This window comes from Podarcis muralis, chromosome 6 (genome assembly GCF_964188315.1).
Source record: "Podarcis muralis chromosome 6, rPodMur119.hap1.1, whole genome shotgun sequence".
NCBI lineage: Eukaryota > Metazoa > Chordata > Lepidosauria > Squamata > Lacertidae > Podarcis > Podarcis muralis.
Window position 1 is genome coordinate 7,271,826 of NC_135660.1, and position 18,655 is coordinate 7,290,480.

General features: G+C 47.6%; 1 protein-coding gene across 1 annotated transcript in view; it reads left to right on the forward strand.

Moving 5' to 3' along the window:
• Positions 1-5,593, forward strand: part of EEF1AKMT4 (EEF1A lysine methyltransferase 4) — a 28,927-nt gene extending 23,334 nt beyond the window's left edge. The window contains exon 3 of the mRNA XM_028731717.2: positions 699-5,593. Within this exon, the coding sequence (XP_028587550.2) occupies positions 699-986 (288 nt within the window). The 3' untranslated portion in view covers positions 987-5,593. The remainder of the gene's footprint in view (positions 1-698) is intronic.
• The last annotated feature ends 13,062 nt before the right edge of the window (positions 5,594-18,655 follow it).

Here is an 18,655-nt window from a genome sequence, read left to right on the forward strand (position 1 = left end):
ATTATGTTGCCTTTATTACTACATAATGCCTGTGCAGTAGGACCAGAGCTCAGTAGCAGAGCATCTGTGTTGCATCTACAAGGCCGCAGGTTAAATCCCCAGCGACTTTCCCAAGTGGCCGTTGCCAGCTGGGTAGGCCAACGGCGGCTCTTCTCCAAGGCTGGTCCTTGTAGGAGCAGTGGCCCAGATGGGGAGGGTTCTCTGACCAAGAGAAGTAATAACTGCCTTGCTGCATCAGCACAAGCCCACCCTCTTCCCCCCCCCCCCAGCAGTCTGTTAGATAGAGATGCACATTTATAAGAAATCACAAAGGCAATGACCTTTCCCTGTGTTTCCCCACATTTGAGTAGCGGGGAAGATTGGTGGTGTTGCTATTCAGGGGCCTTGCCACACACGGTCACTGACGTCCAAGCCAAAGGGAGATGCTTCCATGATTTATGCATGTTTAAGACTTTCTGTCATGAGGTCTAGAAACTTGCAAGCTGCATGCCAAAACAGAATGGTGAGTGGGATATAGCTGTGCCAAGTGACACAGTGCTTTTCTGTGATGTGAGGCAAGGGCAGAGGAGGAAAGGAGATCGCAGCCTCAGCAAAGAATCTCAGAATCATAGAGTTGGGCCCCCAGGGGTCATATAGACCAGCACACACACACAGCTTGCAATGAGTCCTCTGAAATGGTGTCCCTCTTTTCCTCCCAGGTGAGCAGAGTCTTACGCCCTGGTGGCCGGTTCATCTCCATCACCTTTGCTCAGCCGCACTTCCGCAAGCGCCACTACGCCCAGCCAGCCTACGGATGGTCCGTCCGGCACGCCACGTATGGGAGCGGATTCCACTACTTCATCTACGTCATGCGGAAGGGCGAGGAGCTGTCCCCTTCCGACTTGGCACTGGGGCAGAGCCTGCACCTGCCTCCCCGGACTCTGCCCCCTCTACGCTACCTCCAGGACCCAGACAGTGAGAATTTCCTCTCTGCCATTGACCTGTGAGCGGCTGGCAAGGAATGGGGGGGGGGTGGAGAGAGGGGGCACATAAAACTGCTCTCGTGACCACGTGCCAATCTGCCTGCTGCTGCTGAACTGCCAGAGTCAACATTTTCTCCCAAGTCATTTTGGGCAATTTCCTGCATACAGTATTCATTTTTTGAATTAAGAAAGAAAGAAAGAAAGAAAAAAGCTGCAGTTGGCAACAGGAGCCAATTCCCCATGGAGCTGGATGGGAACGTTTTCTGCAGCCAAATCTCTTGTAAGAAAGGAACATTTCCCTCCCCCTTTCTGCATCTTCTCTTGTGCCTGCACTTTGGAGCTGCGAACCCCGTCCGTGGAAAGGGGCGAGGTGTTGGAAACTCTGGTGGTTGTTTTTAAATCTCACTGCTGTGCCTTGAAATCCCGCGATCCCCAGGTTCTGCTGGGGTGGTGCTGTACAGAGTGGGCTCCTTCAGTAAGCATCTCAATGGAGAGGAAGATCTAGAGTCTGTGGCCGCCCTCTCTGCCATCCTGAAATGTAGCTTTATTCCGCTCAGCTAGTTTTTTAAAGGCAAGTGACTGCCAGTGCTGCCTTCACATCTGCCTTCACATCTGTGACAAGCAGCAGAACAGAAGGCCCAGGACAATTCTCTTCTGAGGCTCTTGCACACTTTTGAGGGTCCTCTACAGCAGTGTTCCCCAACCTTGGGCCTCCAGCTGTTTTTGGACTACAATTCCCATCATCCTTGACCACTGGTCTTGCTAGCGAGGGATGATGGGAGTTGTAGTCCAAAAACAGCTGGAGGCCCAAGGTTGGGGAACACTGCTCTACAGCATTCCACTAAAATATCCCAGATTCTGCAACTTGGAACCACAGTTCTGCAATCTGAATTCATTGGGCAGATTAACTATGAGCATAAGAGTGGACTTCCGCATGCTTTGTCTGTTTTGCTTTGGATAATCTTTTATGCCAAATCGAACGGTGGAAGCTGTGTCACTTCCTGGGAAAGGGGAATCATCAGATTTAACTAGAAGCAAAGGAGGAGCAGGGTTCCTGTTTCCGTTGCCATTGTATGCAGAAATTGCGCGCATAATTGTGGCTTTGTTTAGCAGGAGTGAAAAGTTGTGCCTCTCTTCTGCACAGCCGTTAAAGGCAGAGCCAACCCCTTTGCACCTGGTCCTGGAAAGCCTTGCAAAACATGGCTGTCTCATGGAATTGGGGTGAAGGTCCATTGGATATTAACAAAAGCTGTTGTTGATTTGAAATGCGTAGAGAAACAAACTTCATTTAAGCATTTAGAAACCAGACTAATGTGCCATTAGTCCCACAAAGATCATGGTGACTAGAACCCTCACTGCCCTGTTTTTAATGCCAGTGCATTTTTAATAGCTGCACACAGTGTGTGGGCTACACATACTGGGGAAAGAGGATCTGTTGCAAGGTCATCATTCATATGAATAGCATTTCCTGGTTAGGACTAGTAAAGAAAGTGATGGCTGACGTAAATTATAGGTAGGGTTCAATGTGTATGCCACAACCCTTAAGGAGACAAGAGAATGCACGTAATGTAAAATTGAGAGGTGTGTGTGTGTGTGTGTGTGTGTGTGTGTGTGTTTAAACACACACATTTCTAGCTCTTAACAGCTGCAGAAATGTGCTTGAAAACCTGCCATCTCCTGTCTCGGAAGCTGAAGTGTCGTGGCTTGAGTTAGCAATTCCCATTTCTGGGCGAAGAGGTTCTGCGTACCCAGCGCAGACCTTTATTCCATCTCCAAGATCCCATCTCGTCTAGCATCCTGTTTCCTTAAGTTGCCGGCCAGATGCTTCCAGCCCCACCCCAGTTGTTACTCCCTACACAAGTGAGATAGGATGGTGGCTACAAACCACAATGGCCCAGCCCTGCCTCTCTGGCTGGAAGCTGTGTGCTTCTGGAAACCACCAGAGGAGAGAGTTGTTGTTGAGCTCAGGTCCTGCTTGCATCTGGTTGACCACTGTGAGAACAGGGTGCCGGACTAGATGCGTCCCTTGGCCTGGTCCATCAAGCTGCTCTCAACGTTTACTGCCTCTGAGGTTTTGTTCAGCTCTTGTGCTCGATAGCTGTCACTCTCCTCCACAATAGAAGCTTCCCAGGACTAGTAAACTCAATAATAAGTTGTTCGAAATAAGAGTACATACGTTTTTCATGGGGTTTTTAAATACAGGCTGTTCTTAATGCACAATTTGGAGGGTTAAATTGATGCAGAACTTAATATTTATTTATATTTGCACAGAGCAAACACGCGGACCGTTAAGTGAAATCAGCAGGCAGGATAAAATCAGGACCTGGAACACACTGGGATCTTTGTTTCACAACAGGCAAACCCTGGGTCCAGGGCAGAATAAAACAGCCCCACCCCACCCCTAGTTTGAAGAGGGGAGGCCAACTCAGCGGAAGGAAAAAGCCCAGTTCACCCTGCAGAGAAAACTCTGGACCAAACTTGCCGGGAGCTCTTCCTTTGGCAGGTCACTAACAGGCCCTGCCCAGGGTCACTGAGTCATTTACATAGGAAGAGGACAGTGTTTAGTAGTGGTTAGAGTACCAGACTAGAACCTTGGAGACCAGAGTTCAAATCCCTGCATGGCCACAAAGCTCACTGGGTGACCTCAGGCCATTCACTGCCTCTCAGCCTAACCTACCTTACAAAGGTATGCGTGCAATGAAGTAATTAATTTAATTAAACTGGCGTCCACTTTGCAACAGTACTTCAGGTTTCCAGAAAAGAGAACATTTCCAACCCTACCTGGAAATGCTATTGGGGATTGAACATTTGGCAAGCAGGGCAGGTGCCCTGCCAACAAGGCTCAGTCAGTAGAGCGTGAGACTTTTAACCTCAGGGTTGTGGGTTCAAGACCCACGCTGTGCAAAAGATTCCTGCATTGCAGGGGGTTGGGCTAGATGACCCTCATGGTTCCTTCCAACTCTACAATTCTGTGAGTCCCCGAGAAGCACCTGAGTGATCCCTGACAGATGGCAGCTTGCCTCTGCCCCTGTAGCCTCGATGCAGCTCTGCAAAGGTCCCTGCCGGGCTGTGCAGAATTTCACGGCTGCCCGGCAGTGAGCAAAGGGTGTTTGTGTTAAAGGGCGTTGTGTTCAGTGGCTTCCGGGCAGAGCCCCTGCCTCATTACCTCTGCTGCCACCCCCTCCGTTGGTTAATGTTGGAGGAAGTCCAGCTGCCTGCTCTTTGTGGATGTTAATGAAACTGCCAGGGAACCTGTTAATCATTTTAATGCTCCCCATCCGTCTTGCATGAGGAAGAGAAGGGAAGGGACCACTGTACTGCCTCTTCTCTCTCTCTCTCTCTCTCTCTCTCTCTCTCTCTCTCTCTCCTGCCGATGCAGATCTCACAGGAGCTGGGGGCGAGGGGGGGGGGAGAGAGAAGTGCGCAGAGATGGAGGCTTTCTGTTTCATCTTCTGCCATAAGCAAATTGCTTTAATCCTGTTTTTCTCCCTTGAATAATTGGGAAGCCCAGTGCTCGTGGGGGAGGGGGCACAGCACTGGGTGCCTAGTTTTCATCTCAGCAGTTCCTCTTCCTTTGCACAATGATGTTCACTTAGAAACCAGCATTTGATGTTTCCAGACTGAGCATCCTGGAATTTGTGGATGTGACTTAATGGGCTGCTACATCTCCCTCCCCCCTTCCCTGCTACCCTTTCTCTCCCCCCCCCCCTTCACCTACCTACAGCCACAAAATGTGCAGATATCTTTTCCAGAGTTCACAGGCTCTCGCTTTAACAGAAATAGTTCGGTGCAGCAGCGATATTCACAATGGCATCTGTGCACTCTTTTGCAAGCCAGTGAATGCAATTGGTGGAGAGAGAGGCTATGCCTTGCCTGCTTTCCACATCTCTCTTTTTACCATGAATTGATTTGGCACCTGCCTTTAACTGCAAATTAAAAGTGTGGGTAATTTTTTTAAAATAAAAAAAGTGATTTAATCAGAGTCTTCTCTCCCTCTGAAGGGGTGTCCAGGGCTGTTTATAATAATCTCTACACATCTCCCTCTCTCTCTCTCTCTTTCATAATGTAAATGTTACAGTTATATAAATGACACAAAGTGCCCCTCGAAGCAGGATGCTCAAAACCCAAACTGTTGTGCACTTTTAAATTGCAAAATAAGCTACCAGTATGTGTGATCTGTGTACATCTCTCAGATTGGGACAATGTATTCTGAAATCATGTCTTGATACAGTTAAATGTCTTACAAGTATTAAAAGGCACTTTGTGTTTTGATGACATTTATTGGGGGTTGGGGGCTTTTAACCCAAAATCCTCCTCTTCCTAATGTTTGTTAGTTCTTGGGTTTTTAACCAGCTATTATAAGTATGAGGCAATTCAGATTTGAGAGAATGGGATTCATACCCCAGACCTGCCAAGGATGAATTGTTTGTGACCTTCTCCTGGTCACCATCCCTCAGCCTTGCTTCCCAATTTGTAAAATGGGTAAAAAAACAACCGTGAAGACACTTTGAAGTTTAGAAGTGTTGTGTAACAGATGAAGGCGTTCCAGGAAACTTAATGTAGGCCTGCTTGGACATTAGTATCTATGCTCAACTCTCATTTGCTTGGATAAAAATATAATGTGTAGTTAATTTGCTGTAAAATCTCATTCATTCTGACCCTTTTCCTTTTACGTGGAAGCAAGTTCTGCTGACTTCTTTGGGTCTTACTTGAGAGTAAGCTTGCACAGAATTGCATGGGGGATAAAATGGAACCCTGAGAAACCCCACACTGTGGGCTCCGTGGGGCTAAAGAGCACTCCCCAAGTATCACTCTCCAGAAACGTCCATCCAAGCAGGGCCAGAAACACCGCAAATCAATGCCACCCACGCTTTAACTCGGACAGCCTCTCCAGAATTATACCACTGTTGATGGTATCGAAAGCCGCTGAGAGGTTGAAAAGAACAGACAAGGACACATGTCCCCTATCCCTCTCTCAGCAGAGGTCATCATACCAGGTGACCAATGCAGTTTCTGTGCCAAAACCAGGCCTAAACCCCAATTAAAACAGATCTAGAAAATCAGTTTCTTCCAAGAGCGCCTGGATCTGGTCTGCGACCACTTGCTCAAGAGTCTTGCCCAAGAAGGGGAGATTGGCAACTTTACTTATATTTTCCAAATCTGGGGAGAGTTTATTGAGGAGTGGTTTTACTACTGCCTCCTTCAAGCAGGCAGGTTCTACCTCCATTGCAAGGAGGCATTAATCACCTCCCTGGCCCAGCCAGCTGCCCTCTCCCTGTTAGTTTTCATCAGCCAAGGAGGCAAGGGTCCAGAGTGCAAGTGGTCGCCCTGACCGATCCAAGCACCTTGTCCACATCCTCAAGCCTTACTAGCTGAAACTCATCTAACAGGATTAGGTAAAAGGTCCCCCCCAAAAGGGTAAAGGACCCCTGACAGTTATGTCCAGTCAAAGGCGACTATGGGGTTGCAGTGCTCATCTCGCTTTCAAGCCGAGGGAGCTGGTGTTTGTCCACAGACAGCTTTCCACGTCATATTGCCTGCATGACTAAACCGCTTCTGGCGCAATGGAACACCGTGACGGAAACCAGAGCACATGGAAATGCCATTTACCTTCCCACTACAGCGGTACCTATTTATCTACTTGTGCTTGTATGCTTTTGAACTGCTAGGTTGGCAGGAGTTGGGACAGAACAACGGGAGCTCACCCTGTCACAGGGATTCGAACTGCCAACCTTCTGATCGGCAAGCCCAAGAGGCTCAGTGGTTTAGACGACAGCGCCACCCGCACTTTACCTTTTTTTATAAGACTAAACAGTGTTGTGGACACCTTTCATGATTCATCTGCTGCAGCAGTGGAGTCAAGCTCCCTCGAAATGCTTTGCAAATAAGTCACAGTGAGCTGCCATCGGTTCTGTCACCACCTTTGAGCCAGACTGTAAAAAGCCTCGCACTGCCTGGAAAAGCTCTGTTGGACGGCACAATGAGGAGGCAGCAGAGGCAGCAAAGTAGGCCTTCTTTTCTGTCTTCACTGCCATGAGGTAGGCTCAGTGATGAGCCCCCAGCAATGTTCGGTTGCATTCATCCGGCTCTTTCCTCCACTTGCGTTTGAGCTGTCTTGTTTCCTTGCCCTAAGCTCTCGAGTATACCAGGGAGCCAAGCGGGCTCTGCAAAGTGGGAGAGGTGCTCAGGGGCGATCATGTCAACAGCCCGAGCCATTGGGATGTTCCGGAGGTCAGCCAGGGCTTCAACAGGGGTGCCAGTCATATCAGCTGGAAAATCCCCCAGAGCCATTTGGAATCCCACTGGATCCATCAGTCTCCAAGTCCCCTTCCTCTGCAGAGGGGAAAAGGTGCTGACAGCCTAAATCTCAACAGGGAGTGATTGGACCATGACAAGGGACTGATGTCAATGTCCCCCACTTTTAGATCACCTTGCCCTGTCGAGAAAACCATAAGTTGTTGGAGGCTGCTCTTATCCCTGACCACTGGCCAATGGGAGTCGGGCATCTGGACAGCCATGAGTTCCCCACTCCTGATTGATGCACAGCTCCCTGAGCCCCAGTTGCTCTGCTCTCAGCCTATTGTAGGTGTGATACAGTGATTAGTATCTGACTAGGACCTGGGAGATGAGGGTTCAAGCCTGCACTCAGCCGCGAAGCTCACTGGGTGACCTTGGTCACTGCCTCTCAGGATTGCTGTGGGGATTTAATGAGGGGGAGAACTAGATGCACCACCTCGAGCTCCTTGCAGAAAAGAGGGGGCGATAGAGAGGCAATAAAAGAAGCTCAAGGTTTAATTCCTCCCATAAAGGGGGGGATATAAATGCAGTCTATCAGGTGACGTGGGTGGCGCTTTGGGTTAAACCACAGAGCCTAGGACTTGCCGATCAGAAGGTCGGCAGTTCGAATCCCCGCGACGGGGTGAGCTCCCGTTGCTCGGTCCCTGCTCCTGCCAACCTAGCAGTTCGAAAGCACGTCAAAGTGCAAGTAGATAAATAGGTACCACTCCGGCAGGAAGGTAAACAGCATTTCCGTGCACTGCTCTGGTTCGCCAGAAGCGGCTTAGTCATGCTGGCCACATGACCCGGAAGCTGTACGCTGGCTCCCTCGGCCAATATAGCAAGATGAGCGCCGCAACCCCAGAGTCGGACACGACTGGACCTAATGGTCAGGGGTCTCTTTACCTTTTAAGGTAGTCTTTATGTGAGTATATTGTATTCAATTATGGGGTATCAGAGTTTTTAGGGTGGGATAGCAGGCTTTTGAATGTCTGATGTAGATTTTTTCAATTTTGTTGTTCTGCATGGGACAATGACAATAAAGATTATCGTATCGTACCCCCACCCAAGGGACATCTAGTCCAGCCCCCTGCAATGCAGGAATCGCAGCTAACGAATCCCCAGCAGATGGCCATCCAACTGGTCTTATAACCCTCCAAGGAAGGAGAGCCCACCGCCTTCTGAGGGAGTCGAACAGCTCTTACCATCTCAATCTTAGCACCCTTTTGGGGTTATCAGCAAAGCACCTTCCCCTCTCCCTCCCTGTCCCTCTTTAGCTGTTTGGAAATGTCTGCAGTCCTGTGGTTAGTCATCCAGCTGCCTCCCTCGTCTTTCAGCTCTTCCAAAGATGCTCTGCTGCAGCTGCCAAGCTGATGCTGCACCACCAGAATTAGGTGTGAGGTGCCTGGCCGCCCACACAGGCTTGAGCATCAGAACGATGATGCTCCCCTTGTATTTCTATTAGCTCTGCATTGCAAGGAGGGCGGGGGAATAAGAGTCTGTGTGCACAACACCATTAGTGTCGCTCATGACCTAGATTTATCTCTCTTTTGGACTGGGCTAGTGGAGGAAATGTAAGCCTCACTCTTCAGCTGCCACTTTGGGAGCAGTTGGCGTTAATTTGGTTCCTTTCCCATGTGCTCTCTGGGGATTTGTCAATTCATCGCTGAAGGTTTGCAACAAGCTCGTTTAAAAGGGGTTGGAGAAATCTTCCCCAAGGTGGACCGTGAAGTCTCTGACAGGGAGCTTGGAGGCTGGGTGGCATGAATGTGGACCCCGTTGTTAGGGAACGGGCAGGACAGTTCCCAAAAATACAAGTAGAGCCCTTCTGGATCAGACCAATGGGCCATGTCGTCCAGCATCCTGTTCTCGCAGTGACCAACCAGATGCCAGTGGGAAACCAGCAAGCAGGATCCGTGCGCAAGAGCAACTCTCCCCTCCTGTAGTTTGCAGAAAGTGGTATTGGGAAGCGTCGCTAGAGGGTCGCCAGCATGGCTAGCAGCCATCAGCAGCCCTCTCCTCTGTGGATTTTTATAGTCCTCTTTTTAAGCCATCAAGGCTGGTGGACAGCACTGCCTCTTGTGGGAGCAAGTTCGCGATGCGATGCATGAAGAAAGGTTTTATGTTATCTGTCCTGAATCTTCCAGCATTCAGCTTCATTGCCTGCCCACAAGTTCTAGTTAGTACTGAGGGAGAGAGAGAGAAACTTACCCACTTTTGCTGTGTGATGCATGACTTTATAAACTCCTATCGTGTTGCTTCTTACCGCAAGCGCTGCAATGTTTTCTCGTAGGGGAATTGCTCCATCCGTGTGAGCATTTTTGGTTGCCCTTTTCCAACTCTGTAATATCCATTTTGAGGGACACGGGTGACGCTGTGGGTAAAAGCCTCAGCGCTTAGGACTTGCCGATCGCATGGTCGGCGGTTCGAATCCCCGCGGCGGGGTGCGCTCCCATCGCTCGGTCCCAGCGCCTGCCAACCTAGCAGTTCGAAAGCACCCCCGAGTGCAAGTAGATAAATAGGGACCGCTTACTAGCAGGAAGGTAAACGGCGTTCCGTGTGCTGCGCTGGCTCGCCAGATGCAGCTTGTCACGCTGGCCACGTGACCCGGAAGTGTCTGCCAACAGCGCTGGCTCCCGGCCTCTAGAGTGAGATGAGCGCACAACCCTAGAGTTGGACACGACTGGCCCGTACGGGCAGGGGTACCTTTACCTTTTTTAATATCCATTTTGAGGGGAGCTGACCAGAACTGTATACAGTATTCCAAATGTGGTTGCACCATAGATTCGTATAATGGCATTATGATATTGGCAGCTTTATTTCAGGTGATCCCTGGCATGGGATTTGCCCTTTTCACAGTCATAATACACCGAGTTGACATCTTCACTGAGCTCTCCATCATGACCCCAAGGTCTTGTTCCTTGTCCATCACTGCCAGTTCAGACCCCATGAACATATATGTGAAATTACACGTAAATGATGGTGTGTTATGCCCATGAAAGACACACACACACACACACACACACATACACACACAAACACAAACACACACACACGTGTGCACATACTGGTTCAGTCTTTGAGCTCGTGCACCCTTGGTGGGTGAGAGGCATGTAGTGGGAACTCTGTGACAGGGAAGTCATGACCTGACACCGCCTTGCTTAAAACTCAGCTGCTGTAGTTTTCGAAGCCTTGGCAAGCACATGCTGGAATATTCTCCAGAACGGAAGCTGTGGGCAGCACACAACGACTTCACTGCTGTACTCCTGTGTTAAAGTAGGTCATGTGAGTCAGTCCTGACTTGGGACATCTTATAGTCTGATTGAAGCATTTTTCATTTGAATCTCAATTAAAAGGCTGTGAGAGTAGGTGGCAGATGGGTGTTGCGTTGCAGGGATGGGACTGGAATATCTCCCGGAGGGCAGGGGGCTCAGAAGATATTGCATGTGTCACTGCTTAGCCCATTTGCAAAGCTTTGCAATGGCCTTTTCTCAGACGCTTATTTAACAACTCACCATAGGCGACCAGGAAGTTCATGCAGGTGAGTGCAAGGGATTCTATGTAGGCAAGTGAGCAGGCTGGCGCCGGGGGCAAGGGCCGCTCCATCCCTCCTCCATTAAGCTGCTTGGTGTTACATGCAAATGAAGTAATTTTGGTTTTCGTCTTGCAGCAGCATGGAAAGTGAATTACTTTATTCCCCCTCCTCCAGTCTGCTTGGTGGAGGGCTTCTATTTTTTAGCTAATCCCTTAACATGCTGGTAAAAAGACAACAACAACCCCCAGATTCAGGTAGGTAGCCATGTTGGTCTGACACAGTAGAAATATATTTTAAAAATTAAAAAATTGTCCAGTAGCACCTTAGAGACCAACTAAGTTTGTTCTTGGTATGAGCTTTCGTGTGCAAGAACAAACTTACTTGGTCTCTAAGGTGCTACTGGACAGGTTTTTTTTATTTATCAGACCAACACGGCTACCTACCTGAATCTAGAACCATGGTAGGCACCACATTGAGCCGCATGAAATGAAATGGAAGTCCATCAAGGTATCTGAAGAAGTGTGCATGCACACGAAAGCTCATACCAAGAACAAACTTAGTTGGTCTCTAAGGTGCTACTGGACATTTATTTTTATTTTTTATATATATTTCAACAACAATCCCTACAGGCTAGTAACTTGCATGTGTTAATTTACAAAACTGGCTTCTCTAGCTGTCATTTGCCACCCGTAGGCAGTCCATGCAATTTACTAGAGTATGGTAATCTCTCTGCAGATAATCTGATGCCTGTCTTCCACTCGGCCGTGAGGCTCACTGGGTGACCTTGGGCCAGTCACAGTCTCTCAGCCTAGCCTACCTCACAGGGTTGTTGTGGGGATTAAATGAGGAAGGGGAGAACCATGCATGCCAATATAAGTTCCTTGGAGAAAATAAGTGCTGTATAAATGCAACAAACAAACAAAGGACTCTGTGTTTAATTCCACCCATAAAGGTTGGTTTATAACCCTTTGGAGTTATACAGAATGGTTCCTCAGCTTAGGTGTTCAGGGACGGAGGGAAAAGGGGGTCTGATTATGATGTGTTGGGGAGAAGAGACACGTTTGTGGCAGGTGATGGTGGCTGCTCAGCATTTCATGCATTCCCAAGCATTTTTCTGCCTTCTGCACTGGGAGGCTCACAGCCATAGCAGAGCACCACTGAGGTGACAGCAAGCTGAGGGAGCTTCATTTGTAAGTACAGAACCATGTTCTGTCAGATCCTTTCGAGAACGTTTGGAGATGTGTGTCAGGACCCTGAGAAAGTGTTACTACCATCCCAGCACACGATGAAGACTTGGCTTATTTAATGACACTACGGTCCGGAGTTATCGTTGATCACAAACCAAACCCCCATAGAGGCTGTGATTCAGGACAGTCAACTTCGTCACAAGCTGAATAAAGTGTGCAGCAGGTCTGGGGGGTTGTGCTACAACCCTTTAGAGGTGTTCAATGCCCGCAGCAGGAGAACCAAGATGTAGCTGTTTTGTCCTGCGTCAGCTGCAGAAGAGGAAGGGGCTTTGTTGGAATGTTCCTTCAAAACGCAGGTCCCTGCACCTAGAAAACTAGCATATTTTTGGGGAAAGCTAACCCAGAGCTTGCTAGTTTTAACTTGCTAGTTTTCTATGGGCAGGCAGGGCATGGGTGAGGTGAAATATAGGAAACTGCTTTATATTGAGCCATTTCATTAGCTTGTTTTGCTCAGTATTGTCTACAGTGACCAGAAGTGGCTTCCCAGTGATTCAGGCAGGGGACTTTCCAAGCCTCACCTGGCAGTGACAGGAATTGGACCTGGGTCCTCTGTACCCTTGATTCCAGATGTGTGCAGACTGGCAATGATCACATTCAGTGGCGAGGGCGGTTGCACTTTACATATGCTCAGAGTTCTGCTTGCCTCTACTCTTGCCTCATCATGTCTTCCAAGGCTACGGTCTACCAGCAAAAAGCAAATTCTGGGGCCGAATCCTGGCTAAATGCAAGCCTTGGGCCTCGCCTGCCCAGGACTTGTTTAGCAGCTGAGGCGGAACAGAGCAGCTGGTCTAGTGAGAGTCGGAAAGCCATGAAGGGCAAATGCTACATCGCTGCTGGGAATATTTCTCGCAGCTGGAGAGAAGCTTTCCCTGCTGTTAACCCCGCCGTTTCCATCCTTCCTCTGCTTGCTTGCAACAGTCTTTTGAGGGTGTGCTGCAGGAAAGAGTCTCCCTCTCCGCTGGCTTTATGTGAAACGTGGCCTAGGCCACATTACTTCCACTCTAAGCGCAACGGGGAACCCGGGCAAACATTCAGGATATTCCATGGAAACTGCCGGAAGCCACAGCCAAGTCAATACCATCTATTGGTGCTTGCTTGTGCGATGGAAGTCCTGACGGGTGATCTATTAACAGGCTTAGATTGGGGAGACAGGTGTGGGTTCCTGTGTTTGTGTCTGTGTTGTGTTTGCTTTTGAGACTGTGCTTATGACTTGCCTGGGTCTTGAGCTTCATTCTCAGCCTTCTGCAGCATCTTCCCAGAGGGATGGAGTAGCTTATTCTCCTGGCTTTTGCTTCTTTGTCCTGCTTTGACTCGCTGCCTCCCCGATGGAAAGAGGCTGTTCTAGAAATGCACTGAGTTGTGAAGAAAGCTTCCATGGTCCCAGGGTGGGGAGAGGGAGAGGAGGAGATGGAAAGGTCATGTGCGCTTTATCCCTCTCCCCCCCAGCCCCCAGTACATGCCCTGGGATAAACTGGGGTAGCTGTAACCCTCACTATTACCCCAATTTATCCCAGGGCATGTACAAGGGGGAAATTGTTAAGTGCACAAGACCTTTCCTTCTGCCTATAATGTGCATATTTCCTACCAGGATTTGTGTCCTGCCCAATAACTAAGGCTCTCTGGGCACTGAACAATGCAACTTCGAAGCCACAGCATTTTAGAAAAGCGAGTGGCAAAGCAATGATCAGAATTGAAAAGAAAGGAAGAGGCGAGAGAGAGAGAGAAACCACCAGCAGCAAACCATATTTTTTTAAAACCAAAGAAAAGCTAACCCAACGAGCCTTTTAGGTGGAGATTTTTATCCCAATCTGTATTGGATCTGGAATGATTTTTATATAGAGAGAGAGATAGCATTGTTTTAATTGGTCTTTAACTATACGACATTAAATCTATGTTTTTGCAGGTTTATGTTTTTTAATTGTTTTAATTGTTATATTTTTTTATTGTTAAACGACTTTAATATTTTTCAGAGGAAGCTATTCAGAAATGAAAAGAAATTCTTCCTTCCCCTGTGTCAATAAAAATATATTGACCTGTGTGCGCTATTCCGTATAATGTAGAAGACCATTTTGGCATTAAGTGGTACATTAATCAGAGGATGATGATGAAAACAAATTTAATAAATGCATCACACCCACTCCATAACTTGGGGCACCACACTTGAAAATAATGCCCTCTTCCTAATGGCTTCCTCATTTGGCAAGTGCATCCAGAGAAGGGCCTTTGAGATGACCTTGGGTTTGAGCAGCTCTTTGCGAGGGGAGGTCGTGCTGTGGGAAACACAAGAACATTCCTACTGGATCAGCCCATCTAGGTCAGCATCCTGTTCTCACAGTGGCCAACTAGATGCCTGTGGGAAACCCTTGAGCAGGATTCTAGCACAAGAGCAACTCTCCCCTCCTGTGGCTTCCAGAAACTGCTGTTCAGATGCATTATTGTGAGGTCCACAGTTCATCTAAGTGCTGCCTTAAGACATCTAAAGCTTCATAGATTAAAATAAAAATCCACATTTTGAATTGGGCCCAGAAATGGACTTGTGTTGGTGACAGGAAAACCCTGTTGTGATATGATACCCACAGTCAGTCCCTGTTGATAACTTTTCTGTCGAGTTTTGGGCCAGCCAAAAGGGGTACCGTTTTGCCTCGTACTAAAACATGTGAGGGAAATAGATTAATTTACCTAACAAACCACTGTTTAGAATTTGGATTGCTGTTCATTAGAGGTAAAATGCAGCAGCAGGTATATTGAGATGCGGCAACAGCTGCGGTATAAAGGCTTGCCCATAAAAACCCAGGTTCTGTAATCTTTAATTTTGAAAAAAATAAATAACTAGGGCAGTATCCAGCTAAGCAGTTTTGCTAGAAACCTTTGGCTACAGAACACAAATTCTCCTCCTCTCCCTATATGCCCCCTGTGAGTCCCCTAAACATGCTCTGGAGGGCTGGGGTAAAAAACCCAAAAAACCTAATGTGTTTTAGGGGGTGGAGTGCACAGGGAGAGGAAAGGAGAGGAAGAGGAAGTTTTATTTCACAACAAGAAGTGTTTGCGCAAGAGAAACTGTTTAGCTGAATACTACCAGTAGGTTGCGGGGGGCGGGTGGGTGTTGCATCGATGTGTGTACAATCTGCATTTCTAAACTAATCAATCAATTAAATTTATATACTGCCTTCCATCCAAAGGGTGGTTCGCAACATAAAAGCACAAATACATCACATAACAATAATGATTAAAAATACCCCCCCACACACACACACAAAGAGACACATTTAAAAGGCCATAGATTGTTTAACAGCCAAAGGCCTGGCTGAAGAGGAATGTTTTCACCTAGTAGGTCGATAGCATTTTTACTGGGTGCAAGCTTAATGACAGGGCCCTGAGGCTGAGAGCAAGTGACCTGTGTTTGGCTACACAGTGAGTCTAGGTTAAATGGGGACTTTTAAGCCCAGGTTGAGGAGGACCTCTCCCTCTCAGCTGTACTTTCCTCACTGAAACTGTCCAATACATTATGAAGTTGAGATCCTTTGGTAGAGCGCTTCCATGGTTCAAAGTGCATCAAGAACTGACTGCACAATCAATAATTGCAGCTTCTGTGCTTCTCTAGTTTTGGAGAAGGACACAACTCTAGACTGGGGGAGGACGGGACCTGTGGCTACTATTCCCAAAATCCCTGATCAATGGCCAGGATGGCTGCGTCTGATAGGAGCCGGAGTCCACTAACAACTGAAGGTCTACAAGGTCCTGCATCCTTCCTCTAGTGGGGTGGGAGGTGTCCTGCTTGGTCAAGTTCCACCCACCACCATTAGGAACCCCTTTCAGATACAATACTTCATTTATAGGTGCCTCAGATATTTCATGTTTATACAGTGGTACCTCAGGTTAAGAACTTACGGTAATTCGTTCTGGAGGTCCATTCTTAACCTGAAACTGTTCTTAACCTGAAGCACCACTTTAGCTAATGGGGCCTCCTGCTACTGCTGTGCCGCCGGAGCACAATTTCTGTTCTCATCCTGAAGCAAAGTTCTTAATCCAAGGTACTATTTCTGGGTTAGCAGAGTCTGTAACCTGAAGTGTATGTAACCTGAAGCATATGTAACCCGAGGTAAAACTGTATTTTCCAATGGAATCATGAGGACTCAAGCATCATCTTCATCAGGGCCTTCATTCATTGAGACCTTTAGAGACCCTAAGTACTTAAAAGATTTTGGTGCCCCCATATATATCTAATTCAAAATAATAATAAACCATAAAATAAATTTTAATTTTTTGAAATGAAACAAGACTTACAATAGAATGGAAAATAATACTAATTTTTGTATACTTCCACTTTATTTATATTGGGGGTGGGGGCACGGATCCTACTTTTTCTAATGGCAAGGTCTTTGATCAGATCCTCAAAACTAATCTTAAATAACACCTCTGCTTCTATACTTAGTAGAGATAAGGAATCCAGCCTGCATTGTTGCATAGTTGTTCTGTTGTGATTTTTAATATACTTCCAGTGAGAAAATGAACACTCAGCTGAGCAATTTGTGACCATTAATATTAAAAATCAGGCAATGGAAAAATTTCTGTGGTGTCCCCCTTCCTTTGATGCCCTAAGCATGTGCTTATTTTGCTTAATGGTTAATCCAGCCCTGGTATTGATACTCACACATATATATTGGGAGCCATTGCACCTCTCTGCTCTTAAACCTAGGGCCTATGACCTGTTAACAATTTATAGATGAGGGGTGGGGGTGTGTGTCTCACCTTCTGAACCAGAGTGTCTACTGATCTATTCTCTGCTCATTCAACGTCTCAGTTCCCCTCTTCTATTCCTGTAAGTGGCTACTTGGGTTTCCGGCAGCAAACTCCATGCAGGGAATCTGGTTAGCCTTTGGATTTCAAGCTTAAAGATGTGATATGCACAATGGCGTGCCCTAGTGTCTTGGAATGCCAGCTCAGGGCATCCCCGTTTCAATTCTCACCAGAAGCAGCATGGGGTGACCTTATACCAACCCTATTTTCTCTCAAGCCCACACTCACTACTCCTGTATATATAATGTTGCAATGCCTAAAGTTTTATGGAAGGTCCGTAGCTCAGTGGCAGAGCACATGTTTTGCATGTCAGAAGATTTCTAGTTTAATCCCTGGCGTTTCCAGATGGTGATGATGGTTCAAGCCCACCCAGGGATGGCTTTGGGCAGGATTCCTGCATTGCAGGGGGTTGGACTAGATGTCTCTCGGGGCCCCTTCCTACAGTTCTATGACTCTATCTTCTGCTAGTTCAGAAAAGGGGGACCTTATTACTTCTGATGGCAATTGGGGGCCATATGCCAGTGAGTGACTGGAACCCATATGACCTAGACTGGTGGTTGGGGTGAGGCCATTCACATGCACACACACACTTTTTTTTAGATACAAGCTCATGAGGCAGATGTGCATGGGGAGGAAGGAGTTAACCCTCCTCACACACCATCCTCCAGCATACAAGGTTGCCTCTTTGCAGGAGGGATTCAAGCACATAGCAGAACTTCAGATTTGCACACTTAAAGTGGATTGAAGCTTTCTGCCATCCCGCTGCAAGAAATTAAAACCACTTTTTATGCTTTGGAAAGTGATGAAGAAATGCACCTAAAGGTGTGGGAGAAACGAAAGACCTCCAAACATACACACCCTGGACAATCAGGGTGAATGCTTCACAGTCATAGAACTGCCCCACAAACAAATCGGAATGAATGTTTAGTATAGACTAGGCATAAGCTTTGTGCAAGGAAATCTGAATAAGCAGGTCATCTGGAAGACTCTTACGGTGCATTCTCTCTAGCCTGCCCAACAGTTGTTTGGTGGGCTTGGGGAGGATTCAGGGACCCTCCCTCACACCATCTTCCATATCACAGTTGTGAGGGTTGGTGGAGCACACACTCAGCAATGTCTGGTGGCAGAGGGCAGCTTGAGCACTCCTGCACTGGGGCACCCCAAAGGCCCTACAGGGCTCCCCATGTGTGCTCAATGGACCAGTGGTCTGAAACCATCCAAGGCAATAGGTTCACATGGGGGCTATTATATTGGCCTCCTCTACAAGGCTACTGTAAGAATTATCGAGATAATGCATGTGAAGAACATCCGTTGCTTCAAATGTCCTATACAGGAAGGCTAAGTACTTATTTATATGTCTAACCAACTGGTGCCTTTGGAAAGTAAGAATAGCATTATAACGGCTCAGCCCAAGGTCCACTCTGTTCCCAGCAATGGCCAGGGAGACATCTTGGCACTCCTAAGCAAGGTGCGGAGGTTGATTCTTATCTCTTGTCTCCAGGATCTGTATTCAAGGGGACATTATCGCTGGACCTGAAGGTTCCATTTAGTTCAGCTGGCTAATAGCTGTTGATAGGGTCTATCCTCCCATTGGTTTATCTAATCCTTATTAGAGAGCCATCTCCGCTACCATCGATCTGTCAAAAGATGGGCTGCTGATCTTGGAAAGGTCTCTTTTCCCTTCAGACTCAGCAGCGGCCTGTGATGGGTGACTAACAGAACTTCAAAAGTAAAACAACAACCACAGAGGTTATCTAACCTCCTTATACTTTGGTAGAGCTGCTATCAGCTCCTTATTAAAGCGGGGGGGGGGGGATACAAATCTGCAAATCCATGGT